Source organism: Phodopus roborovskii, unplaced genomic scaffold (genome assembly GCF_943737965.1).
Source record: "Phodopus roborovskii unplaced genomic scaffold, PHOROB, whole genome shotgun sequence".
Lineage (NCBI taxonomy): Eukaryota > Metazoa > Chordata > Mammalia > Rodentia > Cricetidae > Phodopus > Phodopus roborovskii.
Window position 1 is genome coordinate 1,002,552 of NW_026126567.1, and position 19,565 is coordinate 1,022,116.

Sequence of the window (19,565 nt, forward strand, 5' to 3'; positions counted from 1 at the left end):
GACCTCTAATTCTGACAGTTTAGGATGCTGGGGCTGGAGAATGAACTGAATAGAAGGTGAGAGGCTGTGGATTGAACAGAGGAAGGCGCATCAATACATCTCACATAATGGCTTGAAGAACACCCACCAGGGATCCCAGCCCACCCCAGCCACCTTCCCTAAAGCCCACATCATAATTCCAGAGGCCATAATTCCCAGAGCCCATTCCCTGAATGCCCCACCCACCATGTTTACCTGCATAGGAGGCACTAGCCGAGGGCACTAAGGTCTTGGTACACATCTGATGTGGCCAGAGTTCTGTTCTACTAAAGTCAGAGCTCACTCCATGACCAGCAACTGAACTATGTTTGTAACCAAGACTAAGGACCAGACGATGCCCAAGATCAGCTCTCAGACTATGGCTGACATCACAGCTCAGCCTAAGACCAGGGTCGGTGCTCAACGGGTTACTGGGATCGGGCCTCAGCCTGTAAGCAGGGATTAGGGCTCAGTGCATGGCCAAGATCAGGTTTAACATGCAGCCAGGATCGGAGCTTAGCCAGTAGCTGGGAAACAAGTCTTAACAAGAGGGAGCCACCTCACCCCAACCCCAACACCCAGATCCAGGGTCTGTGTGCCATAAAAGCAACATGAAGAGAGCCAAACAAATGATCACATCTAATGGCCAACCACACTGTTGTCTGATTATCTCTCTCCCTTTCCCCGCTCCCAGCCCAACCAGGCAGCAGGAGAAGGTGTAATTAAAAATCAGGTTTGTTAACACGAGCACAACGTACATAATATTTAAAACATCCGAGCGCCTTTAACTTGCTACCAACGTGCGTTTGCTCATTAAGCAGGCATCTTTTTTTTTTTTTTTTTTTTTTTTTTAACGGCAGCAATACTGCAAATAGCTCTTATTAAAATGCTCAAAACACCATCTGGTCCTTCAGTGAGATTCCAAAGCTAGTGGAGGTGGCCCAGCGTGCTTGGAGACAAGGAGATTCCTGACTTTACCGACTTATGACACTAACCAGTGTGCTGAGTTCTCATCTGCAACCTCATCTGCAACCCTCCAACCTCATCCTCACAGCTCCCTGCCTTGCAAGGCTAGACAGGGAACCATCGGCCCCAGTCGACAGCTGGAAGAGGATGTGCAGATGTGAGCCTGGGTCCTTCTGACTTTTGTCCAGGCTCTCTCCGGGAGTATATGAGGCAGCAAAGAGGAAGCAAAGACTCAGGGCCTCACCAGTCTTTGCAGCCAGAAATAAAGACAGCTCTGTCTGTCCTCTGCGTATGTCCACGCCATCACGGAGGCTGGAGATGTGGATTGGGAGCCCACACCACAGTCAGAAGTTCAAGCAGGCAATGTGGAAGTATTTTGCAAACTGTACAATGAATACAGGGAATCCAGATAAGGCCAAAGGGACTCTGGAGCTGTCCCTGGAAATGAGGCCATGACCTGGGAGTGTCGGGAGGTGTTGGGTCTAGTCACAGCGGCTGACCTTCCAGTGCTGGACCTTGGCAGTGGGAGCAGTGGGTAAGGTCACTCTGAAGAGGGACCGATGGCAAGGTAAGCGAGACCTGACAGGACCCAAGGGCTCATGAGGTCAAGGGGGAGACTCAGAGCAACACGTCCTGCCTGTCGGCTGTACGGCAGCTTGCTAACTCTGCCACCATGTGAAGGGCAGTTCAGAACTGAAATCCAGGGCTCCCAGGCAGAGTCCTTCCATCAACACAATGGTCATTTCACCTCCAGGGGAGAACAGGACTCAGACTCATTTTCCCAGAGATTTGGGACCCAAAGTTGGTGCCAGACACTCTTCTTGTCTTTGCTGTGTGACTCAGTTTCCACAACTGGGACAATGGCAGCCACCATGAGGCCTAGAGCTGGGGAGTTATTTGGCATCGAATTCCTACTGTCACGCTGGGCCAGTCCTCTACCCACTGCCTCAGTCTATCCTCAACATGAAGTTCACAGGGCTACAGTGACAGAGTGTGAGACTGAATGGTGAATCCAGAACCACAAAGGCCTTCCTGTCACTCACACAGAAAATAGCATGCATGGGAGTCCAGAGACCCAAGCTCACATGCATGTATCACACTGACTCTAGTGTACTCATGTTTATACAAGCAAGAACATGTGTTTACAAACATGCAGATTAATGACATGGCACAGTATAAGGACATCAGCAAATATGCTTTCACCTATGTATGTACGTATACATGTTCTTGACACAAGCAAACAGACATAGCAGCATGTATGCGTGAAAGCAAAAACATATGCATATATACACAGGCACACGTGTCCACACACATAGCATAAGCACACAGACAAACATAGAGCAGCATTATGCACGCACATGGGTGCAGAGTGCTTGGGTCCCATGTGTATTAACCCCATGTTCCCCATGTATATGGCTTCAATCAGCAGTGAGTGACATCAGGCATGACACACAGTTAGGAAATAACACTGCCTAGCCAGGCAGTGGTGGTGCATGCTTTCAGCCCCAGCCCTTGGGAGGCAGAGGCAGGTGGATCTTTGTGAGTTCAAGGCCAGCCTGGTCTACAGAGGGAGTTCCAGGACAGCCAGGACTATTTCACAGAGAAACCCTGTCTTGGAAAAAAAAAAAAAAGAACAGCCAAAATTTCAGGGGGAAAAAAACTGGTATAAGGCACGCTCCAATGAAATAAAAGTATAGGAAGGTCTTTAAAAGGACAACATGCAGAAACCCTCTCCCTCGTCTGATTTCTGGGTCCTTCCAGGGGAGCTGGCCTCAAATCCCACAGGATAATACACACATGTAAACCCAGCCCTTTGACCCTGTGTGCCATTCCACTGTCCCTGCTGACCACTTAGAAAGCCTAGGGCCCTGGCCACCACCTCTAGAGATCCCCAAGACAGAGTAGAACTTGGCTAGAGGAGGGGGATCTGGGACCATGGGCTGGCAAGCATAAGCCCCCTTTTCCTGCACCAGTCCTCAGCAATAAGTGGAAAGTGTCAACTTATTCCCAGCTGTTGTTGCCAAAAAAAGAAAAGGAAAAAAAAGCCCTCAGGGTTTCAAGGAAACTCACAACAACTTTAGAAAATGTGAGAACAAGATGGATGTTCTGTTTCTCTGTGCATTCAGCCAAAGCCAGGAGCCCGAGTTTGTCACATGCATTTTTGGAAACCCCTGGAAGTAGGCTGGGTCAGGGAACCTCCTTCAGGCCTGGCATTGTTCCTCCTCGGGCCAAGCTGCCTTGCTGAAGGGAGACCTCTTTCATTTCTCTTTATTCCCAGGAATAATGGTTCTTGACAAGAACGACTCCCACTAGCAATTAGCAGTGATTAATGTTGGAGTCCACTGCAGCCTGGAGGAAGCTCTACAGGAGGGTGGGCATTGCTGGTATATTCATGGCCTTGGCACAGGTGCTGAGCCCCAGCATGGGACTCCCAGACTCTTGTCAGTATTCTGGGATGATTGGGATTGGGCAGAGGGCATGGTGGAATGGCGGGCTGGGATCAGAAGCCACCATGCACCATGGCTCCTCCAGTCTCACACACACACACACACACACACACACACACACACACACACACACACACACACACTGAACATACAGACACAGACAGATCCAAGCTCTGATTGTCTGGGAAGTTTATCAGTCCTTGGGATATGTCAGGCAGAGTCCTTCTAGCTACACAACATTCACTTCACATCCCAGGGAGATCAGGATTCATTTGCCCAGGGATTTGAGACCCCAAAGTTGGTGACAGACACTCTTCTTGTCTTTGCTGTGTACCTCAGTTTCCATAACTGGGACAATGGGAGCCACCATGAGGCCAGGGGCTAGGGAGTTATTTGGCATCGAATCCCTGCTGCCATTCTGGGTCAGTCCATTCACCGCTGTCTCCTGGGCCCACAGATGTACACACCTAATGCCAAAGGCCTGGTAATCTTCACACACACAGCCCCACTTAGGGAGCCCTCTAGACAGCCCCTACAAAATTGTGTCACTGACCTGTGTGTGCATACAGAGAGAGAGAGAGAGAGAGAGAGAGAGAGAGAGAGAGAGAGAGAGAGAGAGTTGGATGTCTTCAGTTCCAAAGACCTTAGTGCTCCATTAGGGGTGGGACACCCTCAGCCTTAGGAACAAAAATCCTAGCCATCACTTAATGTCATTACTAGGTTCCATTCCCCCACATCCCTTGGGAAGTGCACACCTTGCTTCTGTCCATCATTCTAGCTGCCAGCCTCTAGGCACCCTGCCATTCCTTCCTGAGTTTCCTCTCCCATTCCCCTCTCTGCTCAGATTGCCACCTGCTAGGGCCTGTGGCTGGTTGCAGTGAGGTAGAGCCTCCTCTAGGGGGATCCTGGGTTCTCCCTGAGGAACCAGAAGGTTTGAAGCTATGAACGTAAAAGAACACCTAGGATTCTGCTCCATGTGCCTACATGCTGTCTATCACACCCTCCCATGCTCAGATTGACAGGTGAGGAAATTGAGATGCAGAGACCCTGGTTGTCACACAGAAGCCCAGGCCAGGAGGACCCAAGCGTCTTTAATGAGCCCTATAGCTACAGTGTCCTCACTCCATATGCCATGCTACCAGGAACAACCTCACATCCCCATAGCTTTATTTCCTATGCCCGCTAACCCCAGGACTCAGACTATGGGGAACCTGGGCGCACGTGCCGCCGATCACCAACACAGACGAGAAAGGGGTTTCCACGTGCTCACTCCAATCATGATTCTTTGGCCCACAAGCAGCAAAGTCACGGTGTCTGCATTTCAGTGGCTGTCAATGGTCACCTACTAACCCCACCTACCCAAGAGGAGCAATCACACCCAGAAATGCCAGCAGGTTTAAACAGGCCACTCAGTAACCTGCAGGGGTGACCACACGGAGCCCATCTGACCATTCACAACAGATCCACACACCATCAGTGTCAACTTTGGCCTCGGGGTCTTTATCCAGGCATTAGTGTCTGCCCCTGCCCAGCTCTCCTTGCCATCCTACCTCCCCTGCCTTCGCTGAACACAAGCTTTATCTACAGGGTAGAGATGTAAGGTAGGCCCTCGCAGCAACTCAATTATGCCTCCATCGGAAAGCCTAACACAATCAATTCAGGGAGCAAGCTGACATCATAACACAGTAATTAGGAACAACTTCCAACCCAGGGCTTCCTTTGAAGATCGTAATTGCAATTAATTAAACATCCTCACTGCTCCTCAGAATCTGCTCCTGAGGAAACCTGGGGAGGTGGGTCCCGCCTCTATTCCTAGCATCCTGGGAGTCAAAGCATGGACCAGTGTCCTTTGACTATGGCAAGCCATGGGGTCATCTGGAGCAGCTGTGAGGTGGAGGAGACCCGGCCTCTTGGTTCTGCATCTGTACCCTGGACTCCTCCCTCCCACCCTCCCTTCTCTGCCATTCCCAGAATGGAAAGGACCCAGGATGCCCTGCCTTGGCTCTGAAAGGTGATATACCAGATCATATGACTGCTCATGGTACTAACCGAGCACCTGCTGTGTGCGTTTCTGCTGTGTGTGTACATGTGCGTGTGCGTGTGCGTGTGTGTGTGTGTGTGTGTGTGTGTACACACCAGGACAGAGATCCTACCACAGCAGGATGGGCGTTTCATCCAGGGGTCGGATCCCCCATTGGGTAGGTGCATGCATCCTGAGGCTGAACTGGATACACATCAGGCAACTCAGACTCCAAGAGGGGAGAATGAGGGGCCCTGAGAGACACTGCTGCAGTTGGGTCAGAGGACTAGCTAGACCTTAATATATAGGAACATACAAGGGACAGCTTAGGAACCCCAGTGTGGCTCAGCACCCTAGCTCCAGAAGGTGGGGATGAAGTGCCACTATTCAAGGCCAAGCTCTACAACCCTAGAAGAGATACTTTCCCTGACTTCTGAAGATAATTTGAGAGCTTGTTTGGGTTTTGAGATGTCTGTCTGTCTGTCTGTCTGTCTGTCTGAGACAAGGTATCACTATGCACCCCTGACTGGCCTGAAACTCGCTCTCACAGAGATCTGCTGCCTCTGCCTTTCAAGCTCTGGAATTTAAGACATGTGCCACTATGCCTGGCCTCCGTTGAGACCTTATGGTGGCTGACTTTGTCAACTTGACACAAACTGAGACTCACCTAGGACAAAAGAGGGTCTCAATGACAGGGTTGCCTACACAGATTGACCTGTGGCTTGTGTGGCACATGGGAGAGTTGTCTGAATTAAGTTCTTTGATGTGGGATGATCCAGCCTACTGTAGGCAGCTCCATCCCCTAGGCAGGGGCCTGACTGTGCAACAGTGGAGGACTGAGCCGAGCACAAGTAAACAAGCAGTCTTTCTGTTCTTGTCTGTGGCTGTGATGTGACTGACTGTCCCCACAATGATGGGATGCAACCTAGAACTGCTCACTGAATAAACCCTTTCTCCCCTAAGTTGCTTTTTGTCAGAATTTTATCACAGCAATAGAAATGAAACTAGGACATGCCTCATATGTGTATGATCCAGAAATCATGAGACTTGGAAGGCAGACAGCTAGAGGCAGCATCAGTGCTAGAGAGGAGGGGTCAAGAGTTCCAGAAGATGAAGCTCAGGAAAAGTCATGCTGGTGGCCATAGCAAAAAACAGCGCTGTGAGTGCTCCCCCTGACAGTAATGTGAGTGCTCCCCTGACAGCACTGCGAGTGCTCCCCTAACAGCACTGTGAGTGCTCCCCTGACAGTAATGTGAGTGCTCCCCTGACAGCAATGTGCTCCCCTGACAGCACTGTGAGTGCTCCCCGGCATAGCTGCGAGTGCTCCCCTGACAGTAATGTGAGTGCTCCCCTGACAGTGATGCGAGTGCTCCCCTAACAGCACTGTGAGTGCTCCCCTGACAGCGCTGTGGGTGCTCCCCTGACAGCGCTGTGAGTGCTCCCCCTGTATCGTAAGAACAGGAGAAGCTGAGATCAGGAAGGGCTGCCCAAGATTTCCCACCTCCGCACCCCACCTGAGAGTTCCTAGAGGCTGAAGCAGCCTTGACACTGCTCAGCACACATGCCTGGGTGTTTGGCCAGGCTTTACACAAACTCCATAGCTTTGGGGGAGGCACAGGGGAAGGTGGGGGACTTAGCAGGAGCTGGCCATGGAGTCACACCCTTGAACTTCTTGCCTGGGCTCAGCCCCCATCCCCCTTTCCGACCTTCCCCGCTGTGGACAGACCCCTAGAGAGACAGTGATTAAGTGTGTCACTTGCTGTCCCTGGGGGCAGGGCTCTGCGGCATACCCAGTATTTCCCTGCCTTCCTGCCAAGGGGCCTGACCCAGGTGGTTCAGACTAGTGTCACCTGGTGAGTGGGACTCCCTGGACATGGAAACACTTCCACCACAGCCGCCATAGCCCCACGCTGTCTCTGGTACTGTGCTGCCTCCTGCCCCCTCCCCCTTCTCCCCTTTCTCCTCCTCCTTCCCCTGCTTCTCCCCCTCATCCCCTTAAGTGAACATTCCGTCTAAGTTGTTCTGCCAGCTCTTGGGAAAAAAAATTTTTTTCTCCCCAGCACTGGGAAATTATAAATAACTCCTGGATTAGAAGAAACAAACAAAAGCAGAAACAAGATCCGAGTCTAGATGCTCTTGTGTGGGAACGGGCCTGCAGCCCACCAGCCCCTGTATACTGGAGCCCAAAGCCTCCCAATAGGTGGGAGTCACTAAAGGCGACTGGGCCTTGCTACTTGATGTCCCACGACTTAGAGAAGCCACCGGGGGCTAGGCACTCCTTCCCTGTAGACCACTTATTGACTCGGACTCCTGCCTGGAGTTTGCAACCTAGAAAGGGACAAGTTGGAAGCCCTGGTCACATTAACCACATTCCAGGAAATCCATCAGATTTTCAAGGGAGACATAAGCAGCACCCTCTGGGAGGGGACAAAGAGGAAGGCAGGTTGGAGGCTCTTAGAACTGCTTCCTAACACTGCCTGCACTCCCCATGCTAACACTCTATCCTCTCCAGCCGCTGTCATGGAAACCAGAGATGCTGTGGCACTTGGAGCGATGCACACACAGACAGACAGCATCCAGCTACTCCTTGGAGGCCAGGCTGTCCTCGCCTTCCTATCTGCCAGGTGAGGTCGTAACTTCCCATCCTGGAGCTGCATGATGAGAGAGCCAACACTGGCGTGGAGGGTTTGACCTCCCACCTTCTCGCAGCCTGGATCACCTTTTTCATCTGGCTTGCAGACTCACTAGGCAGTTGAGTTCGTGCAGGCATCGTGTCCTGTGCCCCTTTCCCGACTTCCCTGGCGCAAGGTGCAGTCGGGACCAAGGGACAGGAGAGGCAAAGGCTTTATTCGCTGTCGCGACCGAGGGCTCGCCAAGCAGGACGGCCCGCCTCGGGCGGGAAGGCAGTGGCTGCAGGCGCCAGCAGCACCAAGCCAGGTGGCCGGCCTGCACCTGCATAGCTCAGCGCCAGGCGCTCCAGGCGTCGCTTGCGCTCGGCCGCCTGAGCGGTGGCATGCAGGGGTCGCAGCAGCGCAGGGGGCGGTGCGCCAGGGCCGCGCAGCAGGAAGTCAAAGCCTGCTCGGTCCCGAGGGTCGTAGAAGAGCGGCCCGGTGGCCGGGTCGGGCCCTGGCGGCCAGGCGAATGGAAAGGGCAGCGTGAAATCCTCTGTGAGCACGCGGATGGCAAAGTCGTCCTCCTTGCCCAGCGCACGGTAGGCGCGCCCGATGCCGCGGAAATGCGCCTCCCAGAGCTGCGCGTCGCCGCCGTAGATGTCAGGAAAGCGCGGTGCTGGGGGCGCAGCTGGACCTGTGAGTGTGACAGTCAGCGGGGGTCCCATGCCCATCTCCACACGGGGAGGCTAGGGGCACAGGACACGGAAGGAAAGGCCATCCGGACGGAAGAACCAGGTGAGGGCCATTCGGGAGTGAGAGCTGCCCCCCCCCCAACACCGAGGACAGAACCAAAGCTGGGCTGAGGCTAGGCCGAGGCTCTCAAGCCTCAATGGGACCAAGGTGGCCTGCCTCTATTTCTGACTCTTTTGCTGTCTCCTTCGTCCCTTCTCCCTCCAAATGGGGAAGTTGTCCACTTTGCTGAGGGACAGCATCAACAGACTGATGAGGCCAACAAGGTCCTGAGAGTATGAAAAAGTCAGGACCCTGGCCAGGCAGCTCAAGATGGTAGGAGTCACCCAGCAGGTGGTGGGCAGGCCCCAGCTGGGGCAGAAGGTGACTGAGTCACTCAGTAGAAAGCACCCTGGCTGCTGTGGATACAGTAGATTCTTACATAGTGTTCTTACTGAGCACTATGTGCAGTGAGGCTCACAGTCATGAGCCAGCCGACTAAACCTGGTTTTCCACCTTCCGATAGGCAAATGCCATCTTCAGTCGGAACCTTGGGCAACACTAGGGGTGTTAGGTTATGCCAGGAAGAGAGATGAAGTAGGAATGATGTGCCTAGCCCAATAGGCTAGGCCAGGCCTGCGGATGGCTGCACCTTCAGTGTTCAGCTCAGAAGGTCAATGAGGTCCTTGCAGCCTATCCTGTCTCCCTGCTGTCCGAAGCCCCAGTCTTACTGCTCAGTACCAGGGTGGTAGGTGGGGTACAGCCACAGAAGGGGCTGTGGGAATTCCTCGAGGTGCTGGTGGAGAAATGTTTTGGTAAAGAGAGAGACGACCGAATCCCAGCCCTGGGCGTGGACAGGCTGGTTTTATCATACTGGCGTTGTTCGAGGTGTCGGATAGGGAGGGGAGTAGCAGGAAGACCCATAAGGCAGCAGCCTCTGGTCTGGGTGAAGGCATCTGGGGCCAAGAGAGCAGTGAAAAGAGCCCTGCTTCTAAAGCTGTCGAAGCTAGTTGGTGTGGAGATGTGGGACACTGTGCAAGAGGGGAACTCCAAGGCCAACAGAAGAGAAGCTGCGAGGCCAGGGAATGGGGAGTTTGATTTGGGGCAGGGTGAAGCCTTCAGATGAACCGGTGGAGAGCTGGAGACAGACCTGGGTAGGGCTGGAGGCAGTATTCAGAGCTAACAGAGTGGATGAAATCACCAGGGGAGGGAGGGAGGGAGGGAGGGAAAGAGGGATGGAGGGAGGGAGTTAAAGAAGAGGAGGGGAAGGCAAGGAGAGGACAGGGGAGGAAGGGAGGGGAGAGGAGGGGAGGGGAGGGGAGGGGAGAACAGGTAGAGGGGAGGGGAGGGGAGGAGAGGGGAGGGGAGGGGAGGGGAGGGGAGAGCAGGTAGAGGGGAGGGGAGGGGAGGTGAGAGCAGGTAGAGGGGAGGGGATCCAGCAGTGCCTTCTGTCCTTGGCAGGTCATGGAGAGGAAAAGCCAGTGAGAGTTACCAAGGAGAGACAGTGATGTAGAAACAGTGTGAGCGATTCTGGAAGCCAGAGAGGGCCTGAGTCACATGCTGTCAGTGGGTCACACTCAAATGAGGCCTGAGAGCTGGCCTCAGATTTAGCATCATGGAGGTCATAGGTGACCTTGACCTGTGAGCTGCTTCAGGAGGAAGTGCAAAAATTAAGCCTGATTGGAGTGGGCTCGGGAGCAAATGGGAGAGAAAGATTGGGAGGCAGCAAGGATAAGTAACCCTGGCAGATTTTATGAATAAGGAGCAGAGAAATGGGGTAGCCACTGCTAGGGGAGCCACCCACCTCTGAGGAGGGCAGCTCCGGGCGTGGCTGTGTAAGAAGGGTGGGCAGCAGGGAGTGCACAGGTGAACAGAGCCAGGGATCTCTACCTGAGTCCTGCTATGATGGCTCCAGCGTCACCGAGAAAGAGGTTCACAGACAGCAGCGGCTGTGCTGAGGAGGGGCTCAGAGAGAGAAGGCCCCTGGCTGTTGCTTAAGACAGAGATCAGGCAACCAAGGAAGTGGCCGGGGACCTGGCCTGGTGGAGGCTGTTGTAAATCAATGAGAGTAAAACCCCTGGTTCTGCAGGCTTCAGAGGACACCGGCAAGGGTGTGGTAGCATGGGGGAGGCGGGCTTGCCAAGCAAGGACAGGAGAAAGCAGAGAAGGCTGGCTGGGAGTGCAAGGAGATGCTTTAAAAGCAGGGTGTGGCTCCCTCAAGAGAAAGAATCCCAAATCCGGAGGTGGATGCAGAGGAGCTGATGCCTGAGCCGTCAATGGAATGACAGGAAAACAGGCAGTGACCAGAGAGGGCTGAGGTCCTAAGGTCCTAGAGGGTTTTAAGGAGGTGTGGCCAGAACAAAGAAGGGCTGGTCTGTTCTCCCCCAGGAGGGCAAAGGAGAGACTGGGAGCAGGAAGGAGCTCTGAGAAAAAGGCCTATGCCCTCAGCTGGCTGGGCCCTACCCCCACTTTCTGGAAGACACCTAAACCACTGCTCCCTGTTCTCAGACCACACACACACACACACACACACACACACACACACACACAACCTCATCATTCAGCCTCCCGTGTCTCACCTGGAGTGGTGACAGGGGGCGGGGGCAGACTAGAGGGGCTGAGATCCGAAGAGCAAGGAGAAGCCATGCCAGAAGCTAGGGTCCCAGTTGTGTTTACTTGGCTGCCCAGGAGACTGGGAGTGGCCTTCTGGAAGACAGAACCTTGCATTTAAAGGGGCCCCATCCGGAAGGGGGCTGAGCCCCAAGGTTGGGGTTCATGGGAGTCGGAAGGTGACTGTGCATCCTGTCTTGTCTCAGCTCAGTCTGGTATTCACATCCCAGCCTGTGCCCACAGGGCTGCTGAGAACTTGACTCCCCTCAGACTACCCTGCCCTGGGTGCCCCAGGAGTGATCCCAGAGCCCAGGAGCCAAACCATCAGCCCCCATCTTCAGTGTGGCTCTGGATTTGAGCCAGACCAAGTCTCCTTGTGTGATAGTGGACACATCACCAGTAGAGGGATCGAGGATGTAGGGCTTGGCATTAAGAAACTGTAGCAGGAACTGCTGCCAGGAACACTGAGCCCTGTGGTGGAGCCTCTCTGTGGCACCACCCTAATGTTCACGGTCCAGGCTAGCCATAATCCCTGAAAGAGACTGGGATGTATCACTCTCCTCCATGAATGCCTGCAGGCTGTAAGAAGGCCCAGAAGCCAAGACAACTTCAGAAAAGCAAATGCCCATGCTTGTAGCTGGGTCTGAAGCCTGGGTAAGGGGAAACCCCACCTCCAGCCATCATGTGAGTGAGCACACTGGTGTTACAAGGCCACACTGATGGATACAGCAGCAATGTAGTGGGAGAATGGGACCACATTCATGGAAGAGTCGCCTGTCCATCATCCCCACCACCACCACCACCACCATCATCGGCAGGGCAAGCCTGCTCTTGTCCCTCAGCACCACTCTCTGTCCCCTCCCAAGAAGCCCCCTGGTCTGCTCTGCACCTCCAAGACTTCATGAAAAGTCACCTGTCTGAACCGGCCCCTCCCTTCATGTCTCCTGATAAGAACTATGTCTTGCCCTAGGCAGCTCATACTAAGACCATTCCCTTTCCTCTGCTCGGTCATGGTGGGAAGGATAAAGTTCAGGTCCTCAATCACCACCCACCTCCCCCTACCTTCCACCAGACTTGTCCCAAAAGAGACCCACAGAGACTGGGCTCTGAGGAGACCCTCACTCACTTCCTGAGCCTCTGTTTTCCTATCTGTAAATTGTGCCAGGAAACAGTCTACCTATGATTTCTCAAGACAGGCAGGCTTTTGAGAAAGGGGTAGAATGCATCTTGCTCCCATGACTTCCCGGCTACCCACGACACTCCACCTAAACCAAGCTTTGACTCTGTGTCCCATGCACGTAATCCCCACATGTAAGCAAGTACCCCCAATACCACATCAGCGTGTCTCCCTGTTCATCTTCCAAAGCCATGGGGCCAGCAGCTCCCATCCTTCCCTGGCCCTGGCATCTACCCACCGCTGGGATTCTACCGACTTCAGATATGCTGTAGGAATGAGACCAGCCATGTGGTCCGCTGTGGCAGCTCTTTTCACTTAGTATGGGGTCTTCAGGGGCAGCCGCATGTCTGAGACATCAGTGTCCCTCCTTAGAGCAGGATGGTATTCCCCTGGGAGCCTAGTCATGTGCCCCCATCCCCAGTCACAGATGGATGCAAGCCGCTCCCACACCCTGGCCCTGTGGCTGCCTTGGCAAGCAAGGGTGACACCTCCTGAGATCCTAATCTTGATGCTTTTGGATGCGTGCCCAGAAGGGTGATTACTGAATCATACGGCGGTGCTATTTTTAATTTTCTGAGGAACCTCCATACTGGTTTCTTCACTGACTGTACCATGTCACACTTCACCCACAGGGCACCCCTGAGTCTTGCTTTCTGACGGTCTGTCCTGATAGGTGAGGACCGACAGCTCACTGTGGCTCTGATAACCCTGCCTGGGTTTCCAGCGATGGAGGCGCCTGTTTGTGTACCCACTAGCCAGGTGTCTGTCCACTCTGGAGAACGCCACCCATGCTGCCACGCCCTTTTGTTGGGGGTTGATCTGTCCATGAGTTGCACATTTACTGTTTGGCTGTAACCCCTTACCAGAGAGACAGTTGCCAGTACCTTCCCCTGACTGGACAATACTGCCTTTTCGTCTTGCTGCGTCCTGTGCTTTGCTGGGTTTTTTGCTTGGACGCTGTCTCCCCCATCCATCTCCATTTACCTGTGCATTTGGGTTCACATCCAGGGAGACCAATGTCAACCCACCAGCACCCCCCCTCGCTCACCCACCCCACCCCCCTCCAGTTTTCTCCCAAATGTCTTCCCAGCCTGAGGCTGAGGTCTCCAGACGGTATGGGCTGGTCAAAGGGGCCCTGAGAAAAGGGGTTCAGGGACATGTCTGCCCTCCATCAACATCAACAACACAGCTCCCCCATCCCTCTCCCACAAGATCCAGCACACTTCAAGGATCTGCAGCCCTAGAACTCAGAGAGGCCAGGACTGGAGGATCCAGGGAGAGATAGGAAAGTGTACTGTGTTTCCTTGGGAAGGAGGCAAATCCCAAGGCCCCTATGTGGCAAGGGAAAACAAAACAAAAAAAGCCAGCTTCACTAGAACACTGATGGGCCTGGGACCAGCCAGGGGTTAGTTACTCTGCTAGGGGAATCAGTATGCAAGGGTTTTGGGGTGGGGGGAGACAAGACAAAACCACACCAATTCCACCTAAGGTGGTTAAGACCTGGACTCCCAGCCCACAACGCCCCCCCGCCCCGCCCACTGCTGGCGTGGAGCCTGAGAGTGCACTGTGGGTAAGCAGCTCACTATAGGAGCTCCAGGGTTGCAGGCAGACTCATCAGAGTCCCAGGCTTTACATCCCCTCCTCACACTCCCCCCTCTGCAGCCCTCTGACCACAGTCCTGTCTGTGACCACAGCGCCACCTACTGGCTGATTGAGGGAGCTGGGAAGCCCAGCCTGAGACACTGAGGCAGGATGAGGAGGTTAACACCCAGAAAAGAGGGTGCCAGAGGTCATGAGTCCTCAATCCCACATTGGACTTACTTTGCGGAGGCCTGAGTTTGCATCCTGCTTCTACCACTGACAGCTGTGTGACCTTGAACGATTTATGGCCCTCTCTGAATTTCATCCCAGACCAGGACAGTAGTGTACCGTAATAGGCTTAGCAGCACGGAGGACAGTGACACGCCACAGAACCAGGAAGGGACAGTGTGGGGACTCAAGACAATCTTTCTGCGGCTTTGTTTAGCAACCAACACACAAAAGTTCCTAAAAATTCAGGGATCACCCACGACGCCTGTTGGGCCGGCTCCCACACACCCTTAGTCAAGGGCCCCCAAGCAAAAATCTTCACTGGGGCTCTTGGAGCCACCACACACTAACGAAAGTCGCGGAGCCGGCTGAGCCATGACCTCCCTCGTGAGTGGGTGAGTGTGAGCCTTCTTGCCATGTGAGGAAGTTTCAGGACCTCCAGCAAACCTGGGGCCCCAACTCTGCTGCTGAAACAGAACACACAGCCTGGGGGCTCATGAGCATCGGGAAGTCCAAACCGAGCACAAGGCTTTGCGTCCCACACTTTGTGGGGTGAGGGAGAGAGTCCCAGGAGCCCCCAAAACTGAGTGCTGTGACACTCAACGCCATCAGCCAGGACCGACATTGTTACCATCTCTGGCAAACTATTGTTGGACTGGTGTGGTCCCTCCACCAACATCAACAACACAGCTCCTCCATCCCTCTCGTCCAAGGTCCAGCACACTTCAAGGATCTGCAGCCCTTTTGGCAACGGAACCACGATGCCCCTTGTCTGCCCAGGCACTGTACTGGAGTGCTCTGTCCTCTCATTGAGCCTTGAAGCCTCCCAGAAGCTGGGCAAATGCACAGGTGGTGAAGCCAAGGCTTGCAGGGGTTGAATGTTGAATGGCTAACACTGGGCCTCAGGGTCACTGGGCCTCAATGGCATCAAAAGATGGGCTGGGGAAGTTTGCCCCACCCTTTACTTAGAATCTCAGGCTGGCCTCACTCCAGTAAGTTGTGTCTGTGAGGGACCGTGGAGCAGGGGGGTGTCTGTCCAGTAGCACCCAGATGGGAGTGTGTAATAGCTCATGTGCTCAACTGGAGCCCTCAAGAGCAGTCACAGCTCCAGCCTAGGCCCTGCTATCGACACAGGGTCCTGGACTCATGGAACACAATCCACTCACCCACAGTCACAGAGGATATCTGAGGTCCGGAGACCAAGAGTCGGACGTGAGGCCTCACTGGGGACACACATCCTCAAAGCATATTAGACCCAAGCACACATCCCCAACCTACCATCCTGAGACAGTGCTGACTCCCCGCCACTGTTCCTGGAAGGGTGTTATGAACACTGGAGCCATTGTGACCTCAGGGTGAGGTCAGGCAACCGAGAGAAGGGACAACGCCCATTACAGAGCTAGCCTGTTGTCGAGGACAGGGCTGGCAGTTGGGACCTGTGTGTCTCCTGCTCTGAGCCTCAACATGGACGGGCAGCAGTCTGACAGGTCACACAGTCGCAGCTCAGTTGATGGGACCTCATCGGCCATGTCCTACAACCCCAGGTCAGTTCTCATCCCTGGACCACACAGCCCTCAGGCACCTGGCTTTTCCACCTTCCAGGGCAGCAGCACACCACCCCAAAAGGTAAATCCTGGGTGGACCGAGCCAGCACCGTGTCTAGGGGTCTCATCTCCAACAGCAACCCAGGAGGGATTTGGGGTGGGTCCCATGATGCTGTTGCCCTGGGTGTGATGGCCAGAGTGGTAGATCTGGACCACAAGCTCTACCCTTACCATGGGAGGAAAGGGCAGCAACTGCTTATAAGGACCAGAAATGAAGATGAGCAAGGGTCACAGCACAGTGTGAGCCAGCAAGTGGACAGCCAGGCAGACAGGACAGGCTGCTGACTACTTCTGTGTTAGCTTCTTCAGGGCAGAATGGGAGAAATACAGCAACGCGTGTCCTTACAGACTTGACTGAGGAGAGGAGATTCTACCGTTCATTCATTTTACATACCCACGTACATGTACACACATACTCACACACATATACACACAAATGTATGTGTATACTCATATACATACACACATGCACATATACACATACACGTATGTACACATGCATATATACATATATACATGGGTATATACATGCATATGTATATGCGTGTATGCACATGTGCATACACAAATGCATGCAGGTATACACATACACATGTATACACAGATACATGTGTGTGCATACATGTGTATATGCACATGTGTATACACACAGGTACGTGTGCACACAGATGAGAAGACCCGCAGGATGACTTTGACCACAGGCTATATAGCCTCGGCCTAGCCTTCCAGGCCTGCTATTTGAGTTGACTATGTCCTCTGCCTCATGGTCTCCCATATCTTGGCCCAGCCAACAATGTCCATAGCTCCGTAGTCTGCTCACTTGCCTCTGTGCCCCACTCATTGCAATCCCAGCCCCACGAGGGCAGGAAGTTGAGAGTCACAGTTGCTGACAATCTTCAGTCTGCTCCCAGAGGTCAACTCTGCCTCCGTGAGGACTCGGGCCAGTCTGTGCAGTGGCAGAGCCCCAAGGACTGGATCTCCCACGGGACTTGTCTCCCACGGTGTGACGGCTTCTGGTGACTGCCAGCTCCTGGCTCACCATCCTCCACCTGAGTGCTTACCTCTTATGGAGGCACTAAGCCTGTGCGTGGGCCCTGTCCTCAGGACTCAGCTTAACCCCAATCATTCAGATAGTTCAACCTCCAAACATACATGATCCAGTAAGGCTTCCTTCCTCCTGAGCCTTGGAGTAGGGGCAGAAGTCAGTCCATAGCAGGGCTGCGGCTTACCTCCCAGCTGGGGCCTCGCCTCTGTTCAGTGGCCTGCCTAATCTTATAATAGTTCCTTCCCCAGCTCTATCTCAGGACCAGGGAGCAGTATCTCCCAAGAGCATCCTGCCAGGTCCAGAGGGGAAAGTGGAAGACATGCAAGCCCCAGGTGTCTGATGGGTGCCCTCTGGGAGCGCGCGCTACCTGAGCTAAGATTCTGAACGCTGCTATGGGGCTCTGTATGCAAAGATTCAGAGGGGCTGGGCTGCCTTGGAAATGAGAATCAGTATGGTCCTGTCAGTTATGCCCCCCTTACGAGCTGAAAAGTGGTGGAAGAAATCGGAGGAGAGAAGACGTAGAGTGAGGGTCAGGCTGAAGCTTCAGACAAGTTCATCACGGTGACAACTGAGTGAGATTTGACAGAAGTGAGCAACAGGGGAGCTAGCTAGCTGGCTCAGCACTTAGAGGGTATGCTGGTCTTGCACAGGACCTCAGTCTGGATCAGAGCACTCACATCTTGTAACTCCAGCTCCAGGCAATCTGACACCCTCTTCTGGCCTCTGTAGACACAACACGTGCATACTTATTAAGTGATTAGCTTAAATTAAGAAAATACGAGTGATGGGCCTGGAGAGCAGTGACTGGGGGAGGGCGGTGATCTCTAGATAGAAGGGAGCAGTCAGTGCAAATGCCCTGAGTTGGCAGCTTTGCCTGGTGGTTTAGACACAGCCTGAGCCCGCTGGACTGGGGTGGAGTGAGCAGGAGCCCGGAGGGCTTCTATGTATTCAGTTTTCCTGATTTTATTATGTTAGGCATGCGCAATGCTCCCCTGCTGTGGCCTTGTTTTTTTTTTTTTTTTTTGTTTGTTTGTTTTGTTTTGTTTTGTTTTTTTCCTGTTCTTCGAGAAGGACAGTATGGCGCCATTCATCCGTTGCTCTGCCATCTGTTTCTCCCCACAGGTGGAGATCCCATCCACTCTTTTGCCGGTGTTTTGTTCAGTTGTCTGTGTTTGGGTTTGGCTCAGTTTTCTTGGGCTATTTGGGACTCATCCCTCTGTTACCTGTGTGATCTGCAAGGATTGCTTCCAGACTGCCCCTCAACTTTCCTTCTGGATCCCCTTCCCAAATTCTGTTTCTATTAAATCATATATATATATATATATAGATAGATAGATAGATAGATAGATAGATAGATAGATATATCATATATATCTATATATATGATATATATATATCTATATATATATATTTGTGGGTAATGATTTTGTTGGCACATCTATGAAGTCTTTGTCACTCAAGGTCATGAAGATTTTTTCCTGTTTTCTTCTAGAACTTTCAAGAGTTCAGCCTTCCTTTTAACTACGTGCTGTTTTGAGTTATTTTTTTTTTTTTTTTGCATGTGTTTGAAATAAGGCAGGAATTGTTGTGAGCTTGTGTCCAAGTGTTCCAGTGTGCTATGCTGATGCATCCAGCCTGCCTTTTCTACTGGAATTGCTTTTGCACACCTGTCAAAAGTCAACAGCCCTTGCTGGCTGCAGTGATACGCGCCCCTAATCCCAGCACTCACGAGGCAGAGGCAGGTGGATCTGTGAGTTTGAGCCCAGCCTGGTCTAAAGAGTGGGTTCCAGGATAGCCAGGGACATTAATATTGACATTAATAATAATAATAAATAAATGTAATGACAATAGATATTATTTTCCTGGTCTGGGTTGCTCAGCCGTTGGAACGTTTGTCTAGCAAGCATGAGGACTAGAATTTGGATCCTCAGAAACCCATGGATATGCTGGGTAGTCATGGTGGCCTGCCTGTAATTCCAACCTCAGGAGGCAGAGAGGGAATCGCCTGAGCAATATGAATAGCAAAACTAACCATATCAGTGAGCTCTGGGTTTGATTGAGAGAGGCTGCCTCGATAAATAAGGTGGAAGAGTGAGCAAGGATGTTTCTCAACATCGACCTCAGGCCTCCACATGCATGTGCACACAGGTACATATGTACCTGCACTCAGGTGCAGCCACACACTTGCAAAAAAAAATGCATACACGTACATGCACACCACATATGCACACATATATGTGTACAGAACCTTTGCTGAATGTCATATTGCGTTCCATTTATTTATATTGCTTGGTTCTATTGGTTATTTTCTCGTTGCTAAGACCATAACCATACAAGAATCAACTTAAGGAAGTTAAGGTTTGATTTGGCTCATGGTTGAAGGAGGGTACAGTCCCTTGTGGTGGGGAGGGCATGCCTGCAAAATCTGCCTTGGCTGTGGCAACAGACACATGAGGCTACTCACATTTGAGTGGACCAGAATGCAAAGGGCAGACAGGAAACTGGCCAGGCCACGAAACCGATAGGCT

The 19,565-nt window shown here is 52.8% G+C and overlaps 3 protein-coding genes across 3 annotated transcripts in view; 1 reads left to right on the plus strand and 2 right to left on the minus strand.

Annotated features, from left to right (window-relative positions):
• Psca (prostate stem cell antigen) overlaps nucleotides 1-19,565 on the minus strand; it is a 1,185,392-nt gene that overhangs the window by 793,052 nt on the left and 372,775 nt on the right. The window lies entirely within an intron of this gene.
• On the minus strand, nucleotides 8,278-11,480 carry CUNH8orf90 (chromosome unknown C8orf90 homolog). Its single transcript, XM_051202691.1, has 2 exons — nucleotides 11,372-11,480; nucleotides 8,278-8,757 (listed from the first exon to the last, which is right to left on the minus strand). The coding sequence occupies exons 1-2, from the start codon at nucleotides 11,436-11,438 to the stop codon at nucleotides 8,297-8,299; spliced, it is 528 nt and encodes a 175-aa protein (XP_051058648.1). The 5' UTR covers nucleotides 11,439-11,480; the 3' UTR covers nucleotides 8,278-8,296.
• The window catches only part of LOC127235226 (maestro heat-like repeat family member 5), a 62,290-nt gene continuing 58,577 nt past the window's right edge, over nucleotides 15,853-19,565 (plus strand). The window contains exon 1 of the mRNA XM_051202465.1: nucleotides 15,853-16,014. Within this exon, the coding sequence (XP_051058422.1) occupies nucleotides 15,853-16,014 (162 nt within the window). The remainder of the gene's footprint in view (nucleotides 16,015-19,565) is intronic.